General features: G+C 37.2%; 1 protein-coding gene across 1 annotated transcript; it reads right to left on the bottom strand.

Annotated features, from left to right (window-relative positions):
- Window positions 1-1,713: 1,713 nt before the first annotated feature.
- On the bottom strand, window positions 1,714-20,249 carry LOC107695760 (coiled-coil domain-containing protein 50-like). Its single transcript, XM_016495791.1, has 12 exons — window positions 20,000-20,249; window positions 18,984-19,080; window positions 13,113-13,175; window positions 12,078-12,207; window positions 11,739-11,829; window positions 7,612-7,690; window positions 4,631-4,746; window positions 4,057-4,134; window positions 3,865-3,978; window positions 3,263-3,351; window positions 3,100-3,185; window positions 1,714-3,014 (listed from the first exon to the last, which is right to left on the bottom strand). The coding sequence occupies exons 2-12, from the start codon at window positions 19,030-19,032 to the stop codon at window positions 2,851-2,853; spliced, it is 1,059 nt and encodes a 352-aa protein (XP_016351277.1). The 5' UTR covers window positions 19,033-19,080; window positions 20,000-20,249; the 3' UTR covers window positions 1,714-2,850.
- Window positions 20,250-20,431: the final 182 nt, after the last annotated feature.

The raw sequence follows: 20,431 nt of genomic DNA, 5'->3' as shown, positions 1-20,431 counted from the left end.
TTTTTATCTATGTCTGGAAATCAGCAGAGAGAGCAGAGTATTGTTTGATAAATGTGGTTGACCATGTCATGTAGGAAGTGAACTGCCGAAACTAAACATTTGACCTCAAGATTTTTTTTTTTTGCATTTTACTGTTTTGTACATTGGGATTTAAAAATAAGTACAATTGTCAACTCAGGCCATTCTAAACCCTGGGTTTACAAAATCATGACTTGTTGCTTTTCATTCATTCATAGTTCAGTGTTCACTGTAGGAATTTATTCTGAGAATTAGGTTTCAACTCAGGTTTCACATGCTACATTTGTAAATCCTGGGTTAAAATTCTTATTTGCATATTTGCGTTGTCAATATCATTGACTGGATAAACTGTTTAAATTAAAGCTTGTCTCACTCATACGCATCAGTTGGGCTTATTTATTCCTGACTGTACCATCCGGTTTACCCTAAACAGACTTTTCGAACTTTTCACTGTAAAATTAAAATAGTCTCTTTGCTCCAGTTAACGTGTTTCCATCACTGTTTGACATTTTCCCCTCTCAACTGCTAAAACGAAATAGGGCGCCGACTGTTGGGATAACTGTACAGACCGCATGAGTAATTAATGAGGTGAGAGCTGTTTAGTTTATAATTGGTTGTTTGTTGTTTGTTTGTCGTTTCACACTGTATACATTTGGCTCTGCAATGTGGGGGTAACCATGCAAAAGATGACAACCTGGTGTTAAGATCAGTGGGGAAAAACCTATATAATCATATAGAATGTAATAACTACACTGTTGCAATATGTGTTACACAGCTTGTGCTGTAGGCTATATTGTAAATACATTTGCTGTAAATCAAAACTCCCAGCTTGGCCCAGGGGTCACAGAATGTTTATTCATGCGTTAGGGACTTTCCTGTAGGTAAGTTCGTGAAGTAGATACTGAGGCCATTAAAAGTTACTGGGGACAAAATTATCTGAAATTGCAAAAACATTGAAGATTTGGAGTTTATTTTCACTGAGAACAGAGGTTTACTAGTACAAGAGATTTTTACATGACTAATCAAATCTCAAATTGTTCCTGAGCGCCCCCCCAACACTGCACATTTTGTATGTCTCCCTTATCTGACACCCATTTCAGGTCCTGGAGTTTCTTTTAATGAGCTAATGAGTTGAATCAGGTGTGTTTGATTAGGGAGACACACAAAATGTGCAGTGCTAGGGGGCGCCCAGGACCAGGGTTGAGAAACTCTGATGTAACAAAAAGCCCCTTTTAAAAAAAAAAAAAAAAAAGCTCTTTGGACCAAGAACAAAGAGGATAACAGAAGAACAACAACAAGACTGTTTTAAATGGCATGTTTGCACTTTAACTATTTTTAATTAATAGTTCTTTGTCTAATTGTTTATACACTGCACATTTTGTATGTCTCCCTTATCTGACACCCATTTCAGGTCCTGGAGTTTCTTTTAATGAGCTAATGAGTTGAATCAGGTGTGTTTGATTAGGGAGACACACAAAATGTGCAGTGCTAGGGGGCGCCCAGGACCAGGGTTGAGAAACTCTGATGTAACAGAACAGCTGGTGGTTGAGCATTGTGATGATGGTGCTTGTTTTTAACGGTCAAAAAAAGGTCAAGCTGTTTAATGTCACTTTATGCGTCACTACTGTGTTTATTATGTAAAACCCTATACCGAGTTTATAAAACTCTCCCTCTTGTAAATAGAAAAAAAAATCCTTTTTTTTTACACGCAAGTTTCATTTTGTGGGAAGAGAAGGAAGGTCTCTTTGGAACTTGATGTTTGAGGTGCTTCCCGCAGAGATTTGCATGAATTTGTTGGTATTAGGGAAAGTCTTAACCTCTGTCTAGTCTAAATTTAAATCCACGAAATTTCTGCTGTAAATGTAAAAAGTGTTTATTGATGTACATCAAGAAAGATATGTATATATATATATATACATATATAAATAAAAATTTGTGTCTTCTGTACAAAGCAATCTTTAAACTTTAGATAGGCAATGAAGGCCTACTGATTCATGACAACACATTATTGCCATAACAGTAGTGAATACAATGAAAACATAATCTTAGCACTCAGCATCAGTTAAAAAATACAAGAAAACATACATGAAAGTGTCATTTCCTCCAGCCTGGTAAAACTACTGTAGGGCATATATAGAGACTATGCTGATGTACACTACAAAGAAGGCGCAGTCTCGTAAACCAGTAACTATTAAAATAATATTAAGAATAATAAACATTTAATTTGTGAAAGCATGACTTGGTTTTGCAAAAGTTTTTTTTTTATAACTTTATACAAAGACATTCTTACATACTGAAGGCAACCATTAGAAATTAAAATGACACTTTGGGCAAATTAAGACTAGTGTAGTTCCTGGAATACAGGAAAAAAGTACAAGCAATTAAAAAAGAATGCCTGATTAAATATCTTAAGAGATCAAGAATCATGCAGAAAAACTCCAAAGAGGATCACTCAACAATGTGCTAACTTCCTTTATCAAAGCATAGTATCATTTCAGGTTTTCCCAGAAGTCAAATGCGTAATGCCAAGTACCGCTAGTGGGAGCTTTCCCTCTGTGGTGACATACCAGCCTCTAACCAGAAGGTAAATAAAAATGAAACAAACCAATAGAGCATGACATGACTTAATGCTATTACTATTAAACATCTGTTTATCTGAATGGAGTGTCCCTGTTTTGCAAGTTCAAGTTGATTTGTTGAATACAAAAGTATCCCAAGTCTTGGAGAAAGCAGAAGACTGGAAAGCCCCAAACTGCCAGGACATGCATGCATTTCTTTAATCTAATTTGGTTATTAATTCATTATTGCAGTTGATTTCACACATGTCCAGCATCACTGCTGCTTGCAGTTCTCTTTCTGTTTTGCATTTTCCTTTTTCTCCTTGGGCTTTACTCGTTCCAGTTTGTCACTCTGTCGTTTTGTGGGGGGCACAAAAGTAGGTTCTTCCAAGGGGCTCTTCAAACCTACTTCTTGTGATGTTTGATTTTGACAGGAACCTGTAAATGAACGATTTATAATTATTATTTATTCCATTCATAAATATATTAGAAGTTGTTGTGTTATGTGAATGAATGAAAGCACCATTAATTTGTCCCGATTCAGCAGAATCCTTCCTTTGAAAGGTTGGGTCCAGCTCTTCAGCAATATTCCTGATGGCTTGCGGTTGCCTGTGGTGACACCAAAGGATGTTAAATGATATTACCTGAAAATTAAGCAGTAATTCATAGAGAAAGGAATGATTTACATTGTCACGGAAATGTGACTAGGGAGTTGATTGTCTGGGGTGAAGTCATCAAATGGGTACTGAAGACCTTCAGCATCCAGTCTGCGCCTCTGTATATCAAACAGAAATTCCAAAATAATTTTATGAATTTTGCTTTGTACTACTACAAAAAAGGCTCCTAAAGGCTGGTTCACTCTGGTCCAACAAACACAAATATGGTTTTAGAATTTGTTTGAATTTGCTGAGTCAGTGTGAATCATCCTTGAAAGATCAATATTTCCAAAGAACACGTGGCAATACTGATGAATCACATGATCAATTAATGTAAGCACAGCAAAAGTAATGTTTAAAAAGGGGTGCATTTCCCAAAAGCATTGTTAGCTAACTATGGTTGTTAGTTCCATTGAACTCTATTGGTAACGATGGAACTTGCGACTATAGTTGCTTTTGGGAAATGCACTCCAGTTCAACAGCACTAATATCATAATGAACTGTGCCAAAGAGATGCATGGACAAGGCAATTCTGCATTGGTGTCATTCAGATGGTTGGAATTTTTGGTTAGTAAGTAAGGAGTACATGGTTACGCGATAATAAAAGATAGTGTCACTCTAAACATGACTACCTGTCTGTCACATGCTGTTCTCCTGTCATTCTCCCAGTATTCTCGAACAGATTCCAGCTCAGGAGACCTCTGTTTAGCCTTAATCTCCTGTTTCTGCATGAAACGTGCAATTTCCTGCCACAAAACGACAAACTAATATTCACACCTATTCATGTGATGGGAAAGCAGCCCTCTCATTTAAGCTCTGCTTACCTCATCTTGAGCAACCTGTGCCGCTCTGAAATCTCCAATAGGACAGTCCCTTCTAAGAGGAGAGGGACCTTGTTGAGTCTATGAAAGAACAAAACAATTCTGCATATTTTTGCTTTAATTTAGGAATTTTTACTACTGTTATTGATAGGGATATTAAAAAGACTTCGCGGCAGAGCACTAATAGAGCTGGGTGGTATGATGGTACATACCAGGGGTGTCCAATCCTGCACCTGAAGGGCCACCTTCCAGCAGTGCTTAGCACTAGCCCAAATTAAACACACCTGAAGCAGTTAATCGGGAACACTAAAAACCCACAGGCAGGTGTGCTAGAACTAAACTTGGCAGGAAAATGGCCCTCCAGGAGCTGGATTGCTCGGTGTACACAATATACCAGTGATTTTCTATCACGTTTCTGGAGCTTCCCAACACTAAACATTTTGAATGTCTCCTTTGCCTGACACTTTAATTTCTTTGTCCCTACTAATGAGCTGATAACCTGAATCAAGTGTGTTTGATTAAGGAGACAGTGGCATTTACCAAAACTGCAGTAGATATATTTGATCCTGTAGCTCACCTCTTCGGCCGATCTCTCCTCCTCTTCCTGAAGCCTGCGGGCCAGCTCCTCATCCAGTAGCACTTTCTCCAGCTCTCCCAAGTCAAGAGCAGCCGTTCCACTCCTAAGAGCAGGTCCTGTCAGATAATAAGTGCAGAATCACAACCAGATAATGTGGAGAGGGGACACAGGGTTTTCAGACCACCATCACCTTCAGCCAGATGGGCCACAACCATAGGTGTCCAATCCTGCTCTCCTTGAGGGCAACTGTCCCACAGAGTATAGCTCCAAAACACTTACCTGAAAGATTCCAGTAGTCCTGAAAACCTTATTTAGTTGGTTCAGGTGTTTAATTAGGGCTGGAGCTAATTTCTGCTGCAAGGTGGCCCTTCGGGAACAGGATTGAACACTTTTGGCCAAGACAGTTGAATGTGGATTTCCATTTGATTAAACTCATTAGGAATCTTACTGGGTGGATTACAGCTATATAAACGTACCTCAAAGGACACACAAAGCAAGGGCCAAATCAAAAAGAAAATGTAAGACTAAATCAAGAAAAAACAAGAATATTTAACGCTGAGGTACTGAAAAGGAGAAAACGACCGATGCTGCTCTAGGAGAAAGAGAAGCAGATGAGATTTTGAGGTTTTTGAGAAACAAGGACGAGATCTAGTCTCACTGGAGAAGGGATCAAGCTTGAGAAAAAGCAGATGACACCAAAAAATAAATTGCCTCAACTCCCAAGATGTACACTGCAAGCACACAGAAATGGACAGGAGTTCTTGTTTACTGATTGGAAAGCAATGAGCAGATGTAGGGACAGGCTCAGCCGCACTGCAGAGCTCAGAGAGGGGTTACCTGCTCTGGAAGAGCGCCCACTGCAAGACTGGAGTCTTTGCATCCGTCTCTCCTCCCTCGTGCTCTCCCTCTCCAACTCTTCCTCTGTGCTCTCTTTCTCGAAGGTCTGCCAGCACTCACTTTGACTTCGCCTCACCCTACACTCTCTACGCCTGTGGTCTCGGTCTATCCTCCTTTCATCCTCCGTTAATGATCGAGCTCTCTGCCGTGTATTTCTGCCTCTCCCCATTTCCCAATTTCTCCTATCTCTCAAACAATCCTCCACTTCCAACTCCATTAACTGTGGCACTCTATGCTGCAGTGAGGGAGCATTATTTGAGGGTCTTGGTCTAGCCAAGTTAGAATCATCTACGCTGCATGTTCTGCTTCCCTCACGCTCAGATGTCCGCCTGACATTACCATGATAACTACGTCGCATTGAAATGTTCCGTTGAAACTCCTGAGCTTGAGTGTGGAGACCTTGAGTTTTTTCCCTAAAACTCTCTCCAGGACCACAACTGTCTCCCTGCCACATTCTGCTACGATCCTCCCTCATGCTGCTGTGGTGACTCAGCCCCATTCCTGAGACCTGCTGCTTCTGTCGCAATATTTTCTCAAGTTTATAGACTGGTTCAAAGAGATCATCCTCAGAGCTGTGGCTGAGGTAGCCTTGCTCACTCATATCGTTCTTTATGAGATTGATGACATCACCCCATCCACCTGACAGGTGTGAAGATATGTTACTGCTGCTTTGGCTGGTCATGCTTTTGTCATCCTGCTCTAAATGAGCTCTAGAAGGTCTGCCGACCAGCTTCCTCTGCCCCACAGTGGGTTTGCTGTCCTGCCATATGACTGTAGGCCTACTGTACTCAATCAGGTCCTCCTCAGAGTCCGAGTAGGTGGGCGAGGAGGAGTGCTGCCATCTTCTGGTTGGAGACTGGTTGTGAGGTACATGAACAGGCCGGGGTAAGTATGGACGAGCAGGAACGCTTGTGGACTCTTTAGTAAAGCCAACCATGCAAACATAAAGCAGGGGATTTGGGAAATGGTTAGAGATCGTGGGATGCACAGTAAAACAGTTAACATATGAAGCTTTGTTTAGATGTAAAAAGGACAAATGAACCGTTGGAATTTTTTTTTTAAATGGAGCTTCACTGAATTCAGGGCCTGGTTAGTACGCCAATAAAAGTTCAATGGGAAAGTTGGATTCAAGGGATAGTTCAACCAAAAGAAATAATAGTAGTGTCATCATTTATTCACTCTCATGTCATTCCAAATTAATTTTCATCTTTGGGTGAACTGTACTTCAACTAGACTTGTTTCGCAAAACAAAGAAGTGGAAAAGCCATCAATTTTGCAGACATGAATGAAGTCAATAAATTCAAAGGAAAACTTAAAGGGGTCATATGATGATAGAGGACCTACAATAACGTACAGTATTTGAAAAATAATGTGTTTTTTGAACATTAAAGCATGTCAACATATTCGGTTACACCAAATACACAAAATAATGATCTTTAAAAAAGCATCATATGACCCCTTTAACATCATCTCGAAGCTCTGTTTATGCCATTAAAGAAATTCAGGTTTTATTGTAAGACACAAAAGATGTTGTGTAACCATATAACTTTTCAAACACAAAACAAACGTGTGAACTGGACTTTGGAATAGTCATCATCCCAGATGATGTCATGTTTTGTGGGGCTTAAGAAGTAAATGAAGCAGCTGGCTATATGTGTCATGCTGAATGATGGATGCATTAACAATACACTGCATGTGTATTATTTCATTAGATTTAATATTCAAAATTTGCTTAAAGATGATGGACTACTCTGTAAGAAATCAGAAGACACCAAGGTTTCAACATCACCCGTGGTGTCACATTATTTTACAGCAAATCAAATGCAGGAAACAACCATCTGACTAGTCTAAGAAAACTCATGTGACAAGGCATTGAGACATAGTCATGATCATAGTCATTTATCGACATGATCTTTCGCAATTTAAGCTTTTTATAAGCAAATCAGACTCAATCCAGATGATGCTATAGGGTTCGGGTTCCTTGTCGATGCAAATGTGTCCCCCTCGACATGTAATTTAGATTTCACACTCCTAATAATCTACAAAATTTACGTCCATTATGGAAGAAACTGGAAGAATTTTACCTCTACCATCTTTATTTTGGTAACTGCTCCTGTGTCTCAAATAAAGCTCTTCCTCTTCCTGTATCCTTTTTGCTATTTCCTAAAAAACAAAAACAAAAGCTTTATAGATCATAATGTTCATTTGTGAGTGTGAGGATCTGTTGTTTTTTTTAACAAATTCTTTAATAAATATAGAAAAGCATGTAAAGTATGGCTGCAGATTGTATTTGATTATATATATATATATATATAAACCATGATTCATTTTGTGATTCCAAAAATTACAAGAACTATATGTTCATAAGAGAAATTAAACATAACTGTGGTTTATATGTTGACTGAAGTGCCTTACTGTAAATCAGATAAACATTCTGGGGGAGAATTAGCATTTAATAAACTATAAGATTTCATATTAAGCTGACTCTAAAATAAATTTTAGTACAATTATTACAAGGACAGCTCACTCTGGAGCAAAGAGACGTTAAGCACTAGGGCACAATGCTGGTTGGACTGAACGTCATGGATTATCGCTTGCAGCTTTTTAACCACTATGCCACACCACCTCCAACACAAAGAACTGCTATAACATTTATGGGACCCTTGATACAAAGCCCTCACCAAAGAAAGCTGCAGATCCATAGAGATTTCCTTTTATTTCTGGAGGAGAACATTTCCACACTCTTTTCTGCTTGTGACTCACTGAACTAGAAGACTAGAAGAGAAGTCTTTTTTTGTTTCCCTGGGGAGGTTATTTAAGGTGGGCTGGAGTTAAATGCATCAAAAAAAAAAAAAACTAATAGCATGTCAGAAAGAAATAGATTTACAGTTATTCAGTGATGACACATAGAGGTGAAACCCTCAACCCTAAGTGTAGGTTGTGTGACAAAATATATCCGCTCAGGCACTCAACAAAGCACCAGCGATAGACGCGCACGTCAACAGAAGGGAATTTCCACGCTTACGTATCAAAGACCTGCCTGCACCTACAGCAAAAAGCCCACCATGCAGAATCTTCAAAAAGCTACATACTTGGCCTGTAACAAAATGGAGGTCACAATTTATCGCACGGCTGACCACAATGACTCACAAGTTTCCTCTGACAAAGTACGGCTGAAACTAAACCAATTACAGTATGTTTACCACAGTGACCTTATCTTTAATCTTCTCACATGACTACCAACATTCTGTACCATGTAAATATTATAAAATGTGTATTAATTTGATCTGTAAAGTTACAAACTATGATTTCTGCAAAAGCATTACATGAACCCCTACAATGTTATATATACTTGTAAGATATTAGCAAAGTTACTAGAACTTGTTTACTGTTTGAAAGAATTTTAATGGTATTTCTACCTGCATTTAACTCTGTGTTATGAAATATTGTCTTTTAAAGTCTTGCAAAAACAGCCATAAATGTGACAACATACCCTGGGCTCATCCAAATACCCACAATTGCGGTCTTTGCACTTGACCACTTGTCTTCTTACATGATGTATTTCTTGTATTTGGCCCAAGTGTTTATGTGTTGTATAGTGTTGTAAAATGCAAGTGTTTACAAAGCTTTATTCTGATTCTCAATAGCCTACTTTGCATTTTAAAATGTAAAACTAAATGTCTGTTCAGTAGTCTCTATAACAGATGACACAAAGCCATATTGGAGATTTGAGAGTGTGGATTTAGTTTGCGTTAAGGGCACTGTGCTTTGGCATTTTTAAGACCTGGGACAATCTTGCTCACTTACTTCCTGTTGCGTGCAAGTTGGACAAACCCCCTGTATATGACAGAGAATTTACAGCACTTAATCAGAAGATTGCAGAGTTCTACCTTAATGATAACAGAAGTGACAAAACAGGTTCTTTTCAACAATCATAAAACTTTTGACTTGCATTGAACTATAATCTGTACTTGGATTCCAATGCTGATTATTTGGATACAATACTTCAGGAGCTGGCCTGAATATTTATGACAAGGTTCTTTAAAATTTGAAAATGGGAGAAATGAGAAAATAGGAGAAGAGTAAGTAAAGACATGGTCAAGTTGTTTAGGTCAGAGTTTTTTTTTTTTTTTAAGCAGGAGTACCTCAACGGGCCACAAGGGGGTGTTAAGGCGCCTGTGGAAAATTGAAGCGAAACTAAAAATATTTTATAACAATGTATTTTAACACTATGCTTTAGATTGGTATTTTTGGTGAAACTTGAATATGTTTTTTTTCTAATATTAGGCAGAAATAACTAATATTGTGTAGAAAAAGAAAGATATGCTGTTACCTTTGCTGTTAACTTCAAATTCAATATTTTTAATATAATGTAATATTAATAAGAAGTGTTTTGGCTTTAGCCAATGACAAATATTCCAAATTTGGAAATTTTCCATTCTAATGAACCTGTTATGGTGACCTTTCTTACTTCACAGCATTAACAGAATTAAATTCACTGTCCTGCGCTGTGAGATTTCACTGTGAGACCAGGTCCTGCCTCAAGGGGTCTGATTCTGAGCTTATCTGGCACCTGGACTCCAGATGAGGCGTGTTTGTGTACACAACAATTAGAATGACTGGGTGAGAATTATGTTCAACATTACTCTTCCCTGATCCTGTATGAGCTTGATAGGACAGCAGGCTTCAGAGCAGCGTGTGGAGATGATATTTAGATGCGAACTGCTGCCTCACAGGCTTTAATTAACACAGGGCTACAGGGGTGTAAATATAATTAATGCAGTGGAATGTCATTTTATGCAATATGCGAGGCCTATCAGTGCCAAAAATGCCACACAGGTTTGAAAACACCTTCAAAATTACTAGTAAATATTAATTAAATAATACAGAGGCTGATATTTTATCATGTCTGCTTTAAAGCTTAATTTTAAATGAACACTTTAAAACATCAATGAGCACATTTGTTGCTTCTTTAAAATCTTTAAAATATACGTGAGAAGCAAAACTGTGTAAAGTAATAACTTATTTTCAGATAATCGATATGGAATGTTTTTAAAACAATAAAGCATTACAAAGTGTATCCTAAAAATTATACTAAAATGCCAATGGGGTAAGAAAAACGTAATTCAATATATATATTCTTTAAAAATAATTGGGTATTTTATAATAAGTACATTTTGTTTTAATGATGTGTAGATATATTTACTGCAAAACAAGACTAAAATTAACATGGTTTCTGCAGTAAAGCTGGCAGGTCAAGTCATGATTCTTCCATGAGTCAAAAATACCTGCTGAAACAGATCATGTTCACTATCCGTCTCTGAATCACAAAACATCCTAAATGTCAAATATTTCTTGTTCAGAATGAGTAAAATACTGTAATTTGAAATGCCTCACAGGGATGTTGACGCAGATTTATCTGGAACCCACATCTCTGAGATCACCTGTGAATGATAATAAGTGGTCAGAATCTAATAACTTGCTTTGCCAATGTTCTCTGACTCAGTTTTTGTACTTGCTGAGCCAACAATTTCCAGCTTTGCCACCTGAAGATAAACATTCTGGGGGAGAATTAGCATTTAATAAACTATAAGATTTCATATTAAGCTGACTCTAAAATAAATTTTAGTACAATTATTACAAGGACAGCTCACTCTGGAGCAAAGAGACGTTAAGCACTAGGGCACAATGCTGGTTGGACTGAACGTCATGGATTATCGCTTGCAGCTTTTTAACCACTATGCCACACCACCTCCAACACAAAGAACTGCTATAACATTTATGGGACCCTTAATACAAAGCCCTCACCAAAGAAAGCTGCAGATCCATAGAGATTTCCTTTTATTTCTGGAGGAGAACATTTCCACACTCTTTTCTGCTTGTGACTCACTGAACTAGAAGACTAGAAGAGAAGTCTTTTTTTGTTTCCCTGGGGAGGTTATTTAAGGTGGGCTGGAGTTAAATGCATCTGAAGTTGATTAATGCACAGTATGAGTGTGATTTTTGCTTTATAGTAGCTTGATGCTCATTCCCGTGTTGTCTTTGCCAGCTCTTACACTCCACAGGAGACTACCTGAATAAATCAGCTCACTGGCGTCCCACGGTGACTCATTAATTATTGATCCATTTGATCCCGCAGACAAAGCGGTTCAGAGGTGTAAATGAAAAACAGAAGGGGTGATGTTTACTGAGCCTGGAGTGTGTTACACACCTCGTCCTCCACCTCCCTCCTCCAAGCTTCGTCCGCACTCCGCTGGATCTCCTCCTGAATCATGCGTGCATATTCAGAGTCCCGTTCCTCCCTTAAGAGAAAAAACACCTTTGATATAATGAAAACAACTAAAAACACATCTGTTTCCTTTAATGCAAGAAGGAAGTGCCGAGGCCATCATACTATAGGAGAATGGTGGACTTTGGACATGCTATCAGCTACTGAACTGCTGATAAACAGCATCCAACCATGAAAGGACAGTGTCATATATGATAGTGGTGTGATTAGTCTTTGATTGTGTGTGTGTGTGTTTGTGTGTGTGTGTGAGAGAGATCTTACAGCTGGTGAGTGGCCTGGTGCTGCAGCATCTGAGCTCTATACTCTTCCTCATCTTGGAGTCTCTTAGCTACTCTGATGTCCCTTTGCACCAGCTGACTCCTCTGCACATTTGAGTTGTAGTACTGCTCAACTGTTGGAGATAGCATGCAATTTTACAGGAAGAGCACATGGAAAATAAACTACTGTTTAAAAGTTTGGGGTCAGTAATTTTTTTTTAATGAATAAGTTTATTCAGCAAAGATGTATTAAATTGATCAAAAGTGACCGTAAAGACATTTATAAAGATTTCCATTTCAAAGAAGTTTTAAAATTTTCTATTCATTAAAGAACGTATCACGGTTCCCACAAAAATATTAAGCAGAGCAATTGTTTCCAAAATATAATAATAAATGTTTTTTTTTAGCAGCAAAGCAGTATATTAGATTTCTGAAGGATCAAGTGACACTGAAGACTGGAGTAATGATTCTGTAAATTCAGATTTGGCATCACAGGAATAAATACAATTTTAAATACATTTTAAAATACAGTTAAATTGTAAAAATATGTTACAATATTACTGTTCTTACTGCATTTTTGTTCACATAAATGCAGCCTTGGTGAACATGATAGGACATATCATGATGTACTTGATTGTTTCAGCAAATAATGTAATAAGACCTCATGTAGCCTTACTGTGACAATAAACTGCACACTTGCACAGAGAGATCATCCGATTTACATGTAAAGCAACCTCACAGTTTGTTTTGATGCCATTTAGGGGCGGGTAATAGGCTGACATGAAAAACATTAACTGAAATATTGATGCAGTGATCTCTGTGAATGGCTGTTCAGAGAACAGTCTAAAACTAAACTCACATGAGAGGTCTTGCTACCTTATGTACTGAAACGCCCTTGTATTTCCAGGTGTGTGAACACCAGCCCACTTTAGAAGTACACAAAAGGCAGCTGAATGTGTCAACGCTGAGAAAACAGATTTCAAGCTTGCATTAAAAAAGCTTTAGGTGTGGCAGATGAAATTAGAGAAATTGGACTTACTTTCCTGCTCCTGTAGGTTATGAGCTAGAGCTCCATCCTCCAGTTCAGCAAAACACTGGCACACTGCAGAGGGAAAAAAACAACACTCAGTACAACTGCAGAAAAATGAACAATTAACAGGCTGTGAGAAATGCTGCTGATCTTTTATCAGTGGTCTTTATGATTACTTCAGATTATAAAAGTATAGTATCTGTAGTATATTAACCATGACTTACATATATTCGAGGCTGTAACTGGAGACTTTTTAAGAGAAAATACTGGCAGACATTTGGACTGTGTTCAGAGACTATGATGTGTTATTTCATGTCTTCAGAAGTCACTTCAGGTCATTTTAGTAAAGTAATTCAAAGCTCATTTAAAAATGTTCATAGCACTACATTTGTGAAGTCTCATATTTCAAAACAAATTAAAAATACATATATTTGATCCCTTAAAAATTCCTAAGTCCTAAATTCTTTATATACGAAGTTTAAAAATGAGACAATCAAATTTCATAAAGCCATAATTACAGTCTGCATGACAAAAACTGACCCTGGAAAGTTAAAAACAAAATTACAGTTGTGGTTTTGGTCCCACAAGTGTCACATTTCATTTTAAACCCCATGTTAAAACAATTGACAACCCAGCAAGGCTCTCGCTGCTTTAAGGAAAATCTTAAAAGGAATCGGTTATGTGCTATTGAAAATAATTTGTCTCTCAATTTGTAAAACCAAACAAACTTTATGTAGTAATGTTTATTGGGGCAAGGCATTTCAGAGGATTTAAATCAGAAGTACGAAGATTGCAGTTTCATCTGTACTAAAGTGTTACTTATTTGAGATCTAAAATAGTCTAAATAGTCCTTTCAGTGGAAGGACTACTGTTCTAGGTGGACGAAGATCTGGTCATGCATTATTTTTGGTGCTAATCAGCAGTATTTTGATGCCGTTGTTAGAACTAAACTTTATTTAACCCAGAACATTCCTTTAACAAGAAGCAAAAACACAGGGTATCAGGTCAGTGAACTCTGAATTTAACAAATGTGACCCTGGACCACAAAACCAGTCATAAGGGTCAATTTTTTGAAATTGAGATTTATACATCTGGAAGCTGAATACATAAGCTTTCCATTGATGTATGGTTTGTTAGGATAGGATAATATTTGGCCAAGATAAAACTATTTGAAAATCTGGAATCTGAGGGTGCAAAAAAATCAAAATATTGAGAAAATCGCCTCTAAAGTTGTCCAAATGAAGTTCTTAGCAATGCATATTACTAATCAAAAATTAAGTTTTGATATATTTACAGTAGGAAATTTACAAAATATCTTCATGGAACACGATCTTTACTTAATATCCTAATGATTTTTGGCATAAAAGAAAAATCAATAATTTTGACCCATACAATGTATTTTTGGCTATTGCTACAAATATACCCAAGCGACTTAAGGCTGGTTTTGTGGTCCAGGGTCACAAATGTTCATGTGAACCCAAAAGTATAGTTCTTGAGCATCTTTCAAGCTGATATACAACCACATAAAATATATGTGTGTGTAAAAAAAAAAAAAAGGTGCTGCATATATTAAAGCGAAGTGTGGATCTTTTGGAGCACACTGCAAAAAAAGTTAAATAAATAACTCTAAATAAACACTAGTCCTTCTCAAAACTCTTGAGTTGCTGTAAATAATTGCCATGATTTGCTTGATGATATTTTAAGGAGCAATTCTGTTTCAAGTTGACATTTATTTTGTTCATTGCCATTTTCTTATCTCTAAGGAAGCCTACTGTACGCAGTGAAGCTAAAAAAGCTCAGTACAGTATTCACATTGCAGAATCCCTCAAGGGGTTACAGTAAATAACTGTTGTGGTGAATGTTGAGTAGTGTCACAGTAATTGACACAGTGTCATTGGTGTTACCAAACAAACATATACAGCTCTCATAAACACGCTCATGGCAACAAAACTTCAATAATCCCGTGGTGCCTCCCCTCAGGATATCCACAAAGTGTTCACCAAATTCAAATTTAGTAAAAAAGCAACCTCAAATTTAGATTTACAGGGCGGCTGAGTCACAAAGAGTTTCTGAGGGGAATACAGTCTGTAACTGACACAACAGCTGGAGTCTGAGGCTTTAGCGCTGGTACTGGACCTGCGGTCGGGACGGAGAACATTAGACCCTGACAGCAGTAAAAGTGAGCGCTTTAAGAGCTCTTTTCTTAAGAATTTAAGAAATTTCCAGTATAAAGTGATCAAGAGCCACCCCATCAGTGTAACTGCTGGATTAACACTCAACAGGACAGAAACTTGAAACACAAACGACTCTACTTCTGCTTTACTTCAGGATGGCCTGAGCAATCATGCTGAATTAGAGTAGCATGACCATAATATCGTAATGGAGACATTCTGACTTTAGCACAACCTCTGACCTGAGCAGCTGCTGGAAATCTATGTATAGCTGTGAGGCCCATCCATCTCGTCTGGTGGGGTGAAACTACTGACCTCCTAAAACTGGGGGCAAAGAGAAATAACCCTTCTGTGGGGTATCCCGGGGTTTAAATGCAACCGTTTCAGTATCCAAAAAGACAAATGTATTTTCTGCTTGAGCCCACCTGCTGCATATTGCGATAACCCGTATCAGGTTACACAAGCACCTCCCAACAATGCCCTCACACATCCACATCCACCCAGAGCACACATGCCTGCACACAGGGGGAATGGTTTCCAGATGTGCCAGCAGCAGAAAAAAGACACAAGCTGAGCAGAAGGATAGTGAGATTGGTGCCGTTTACTTTGGAAAGGCAGGAGGAAGGCATACAGATAAGGGCAAAACATAATGGTCAGTGTCTTTGTCCTCTTTTGAGACGTCCAGTGGCTCTGTTTTGTCCAGCAGCCAACATATTCTCTGCCTCGACAGGGCATGACAAGAACTCTAACATCATCAGAAATACACAGCAAAAAAAGAAATTGTGGACCCATACATACATACATACATACATATGCATATACATACATACTGTATATATACAAATTAAAGAAATTTCAGATAAAATATTACAGCAAGTCTTTGTTATACATTCTGTTATTTTATAAACAATTAATTAGCAATAATAATAATAATACATTTCCTTTTTTTTTTTCTTTTTTTCTTTTTCCTTTTTTTGTCCACAGAAGAAATAGTCATACAAGTTTGGATTGACATAATGACATTTTTCCTTTTTGTATAAACTATGCCTTTACACTTTTCTAGCAAATTATACACACACACACACACACACACACACCTTGGTTCATAATTGGTTACACCTTAGTTCATAATCCTTGCTAATATATATAAAAACAATGTCAGAAAAAGCATTTTGATAACTTTACAAGCCTGTTCATCAAATGTCACAACTAATCAAAGGTCTATATACTACTGTTCAAAAGTGCCAGTGAGATTTTGGGGCCAATAAACACTGAACACTGGAATAACGATGCTGAACATTCGGTTTTACCATTACAGGAATAAAAATATTAAAATAAAATAGTTATTTAAATTAAAATATTTCACAATATTACGGCTTACTGTATTTTATATAAAATAAATGTAGTCTTGAGCTGAAGAGACTTCTTTCAAAAACATTAAAGACATATTTTAAACTGTAGAGTATATGGCAATTATTCTTATATTTACCAGATTATTTAAGATCCTATTTCATTCAGCTTCTTTTGGCTCAAGCTCAATCTCTTATTTTTATCAGAAGGTTTACAAGAAATAGAGTAATGATTGGGCTATCAGTTGTAAAATCATCTGTGTCATATAATCTGTTCTCAGGAAGCATAAGACAGCAAAAGACACATGAAGCCTATATGCTAGCCAAGTACATACGCCTACAGCCAATTATTAAAAGCATCTGGTCTGATTCCTTTAGTCAAAACAATCCTGATAACACAAGGGCAACAGAATGGACTTCTGACAGTTGGATTTAGTATGTTGATTAAGTTTGGTCAGGAAAACACATTAGTCTTCTCTCCAAACACTGAGCCGTCCTTTAAACTACACCTAAACTGATAAGACTCTTGACAGCCGTATCCACCCCCATAAGAGTTCATCTTTATCTACAGCTGAGGAACTCCAGAACCCCTAACAGCAAGATATTCTAAGGCTCAAGTCTCTAAATAAGCAGTCAACAAAATAAAACCACACTCACAGATTCACACGCTGAAAGGATCATCCATTTTTATCCAGTCAAGGAGGGAGAAGCTGTATACCTGTGCTACTTTAAAATTCACTCTCAACAGTCTAAACACCTGCTAACCTGCACTCATACACTCCTCTCATTGTAGGAGGAGGGATTTGAGCCTGCAGACCCGGTTCTAGCAGCGATGTGGTTTAGTGGATCTGATCTCAGCAGCATTCAGGTGTCTGTCTGATTGGGGCGCTGAGTGGTTTGGCAGGCAAGAGGGTGTGGATATAAAGTTGTCGAACTAGTTTTGCAGAAGCCAAGACAAAAAGACTTGCTCATATTACAAAGACAGGCAAAACATATGTTTGAAAGCATTTATGCATTTAAAAATATGATACACCCGTTTTTAAAAAATAAGACAGAGCAGTCACAGCATGCAAAACAGACAGAGCCACTGAGATGAAACAAAAACAAGTGGTTGACAAACTATTGAGCTGAGAAAATAAAAAAATTTAAAAAATCAAATAAATATTTTGAAGTCTTTTGTAAATTCATGATATTGCTCAATTTAATGTGTCCTTGCTGAAGAATATTTTCTTTAAAAAAAAAAAAAAATCCCTATAAATAAAAAAAATGTTTTTTTTTTTTTTAAGAAAATATTCTTCTTCAGCAAGGACACATTAAATTGAGCAATATCATGAATTTACAAAAGACTTCAAAATATTTATTTTATTATTTTTATTTTTTATATTCTCAGCTCAATAGTCTGTCAACCACTTGTTTGACAGTGGTAGTTGTAGTGTGCCACTACCAGACATTTATAAATATCTGTCTGGGCAGAGGTTCCACGGCATAAAGAGGAAAAGGGTCAGTGAAGGCATGGAGTGAAGGATGCAAAGGGGTTAAAGTGCAGGAAAAAAGAGGCTGCTTTTTCTCAAGGGAACTGGGGTATAGAGACAGCATTCCCAAGACTACGGCAAGATAACTACCAGAGCTAAAACACATCCACAGGAACTGATAAAACCAGAGTGAAAACAAAGGGAGCTCACTAAAATATATTTCACAATGTTTTGGGGAACTAGTACGGAAAACAAACTGAGGAAATGAATACACTGTTGCTCACAGGCCAAGTTAAAAAGACATAAACCCAATGGGAAAAAACATGGCATAGTAATCCACAAAAGCATAGACATTAGTTAACTGGGTGATACAGAGAGTATGGTGGTCTAATATGGTCTTTGTTCTATAACCAGTGCTTGTTTAAGCGTAAAAATACAAATGAAAACAATGAAAGCTTTGTGTACAGAATGGGAATGGAAGGGAAATCATCATCAACATTTCCCCCTTCAAAAGAAGCATTGGGTCAAGCTCCTTTATACAGGATTTTTACCTAAGAGACAATGCTGGAGGCAAACAGAGCCATGTGGAAAGGTTCTTTCACCGATGAAAAAAAAGACAGCTATTTTGCTTCCGAGATATACAGCAGACGTCTGGAATGTTAATCAGACCTCATCTCAGACTTCTCAGCAAAAGCATGCAGCACACGAGATATATCATCAGAATGAGACATCAGAAAATCTAAGACATCAGAATGGGAATCAACAATCAAGTCCACAATGATGTGACAAATTTTGGAATCTTATGCATCATAAGAGCACAAATCTTCCAAAATGAATGGTCTGCAATGTACACACGTGTAACTATGATGCATGTCGGGCAGGTCTTACCCTCCTGGACTCTGGGCAGGTTGGACTGATCCACTTCCAGCTCTGCCATGACTTCTGGCACTGCTCAAAAACTCATACCATTCAGCAACAGCAACACCTAGCCTCATGAAAGAGAGACTCTGGTTAGAGCTAGACTGACTGGGCCAAAGTAGTTTATTTGGTCACTGTGAGTGTCCCAACAGATACACAGTTCAGCACTGGCTCATTAAATAGGATTACTTATGAGACTATAATTTACTGCAAAGACAAAGCTTTTGACAAACCACTGCTAAAATATTTGCATGTTACAACACATTTTATTAACATTTATTCATGCACTATTTATAATATTAATAAAATATTTATTATTATAATATATTTATAATATTTATAAAAAAAGAAACAAAATATCCTCTTTAGAAATCACATGTAAAACAAAAGAAATAACAGGAATAATGAGTTGTTGTATGAAAACATCTGCAAAATAATAAAAAAGAAATATTTAACTAAAAATAAAAAGTACTGGTTTAAGAAATCACCAATAAAATAAATTAAAGTAAAATTAAATAAGTAATTCCTTTAAACCACTTGCAATATAAAAAAATTAAATAAAAGCCATTTCTTAAAGAAGTCACCTGTAAATAAATGCAAACATAACCATAATAAATAGACGATTTAAAGAGTAAATGCATTACTGGTTTAAAAGTAATTTAAATTGAGACGTAAATGACAACAATAACAAAATTAAAATAATTAAATAAATAATTAAAATCGACTCCATCAGAGCATAAATTGTGTTGTGCTATAATACACAACAGAAAGCATGAACAAACACTGTGTGAAGACAAAATATACGACAAAGCAGCTAATGCAAAAGAGCCCCGAAACAAAACAAAGCGAAACTACAACCAAAAAACAAACAAACTAGCAAAAGTGAAATGAATGGGGACAGTACTGTAAATTGATCTTCACATTCCTCACAAAAAGCATCAAACACTAAAAACATGATTCACTACTACAGACACCAAACATCTTACCTGCTCTGCGCGCTTCTCTTCACTCCAAATGCTCTTTTCTATGTTCAACTACTTGTTGCATACTAGGGCTACTCGTACACTTCTCATAAGCTCATACTTGGATTTGGCAGCGTCTGAAACAAGCCTTAACTATAATTACCCAGTTTCAATGTTTCCGACTAGACAGACTGTTTTTGAAAACGAGACAATGGCATGAGCTTCCACAGGGATGGGCAGCCAGCGCGGACAAACTTCACGCTACCTCCCTCGACCAGCGCTCATTACATTACACTGGTGCATCCAATCACATCAAACATTAACCAAAATAAATACTTTATTAATGCATATAGAGGGGAAAAAACTTTGATGCCCTGGTTCACCCTTTAAATATGGCTACTTAGATCAAAAGTCTTTTATTGTTTTTAATTATCGAAATGCACAGAAAGTTGATAA

The sequence above is a fragment of the Sinocyclocheilus anshuiensis genome, unplaced genomic scaffold (assembly GCF_001515605.1).
Source record: "Sinocyclocheilus anshuiensis isolate Anshui unplaced genomic scaffold, SAMN03320099.WGS_v1.1 scaffold234, whole genome shotgun sequence".
NCBI lineage: Eukaryota > Metazoa > Chordata > Actinopteri > Cypriniformes > Cyprinidae > Sinocyclocheilus > Sinocyclocheilus anshuiensis.
This window is presented reverse-complemented; position numbering and strand designations above follow the sequence as displayed.

Excerpts from the sequence above, each read along its gene's own strand:
- LOC107695760 (XM_016495791.1), bottom strand. The coding sequence starts at position 19,032 with ATGGCAGAGCTGGAAGTGGATCAGTCCAACCTGCCCAGAGTCCAGGAG. Across the intron at positions 13,176-18,983 it reads CCTGCCCAGAGTCCAGGAGG|TGTGCCAGTGTTTTGCTGAA; the intron begins GTAAGACCTGCC and ends TTCCCTCTGCAG. Across the intron at positions 12,208-13,112 it reads TAACCTACAGGAGCAGGAAA|TTGAGCAGTACTACAACTCA; the intron begins GTAAGTCCAATT and ends TATCTCCAACAG.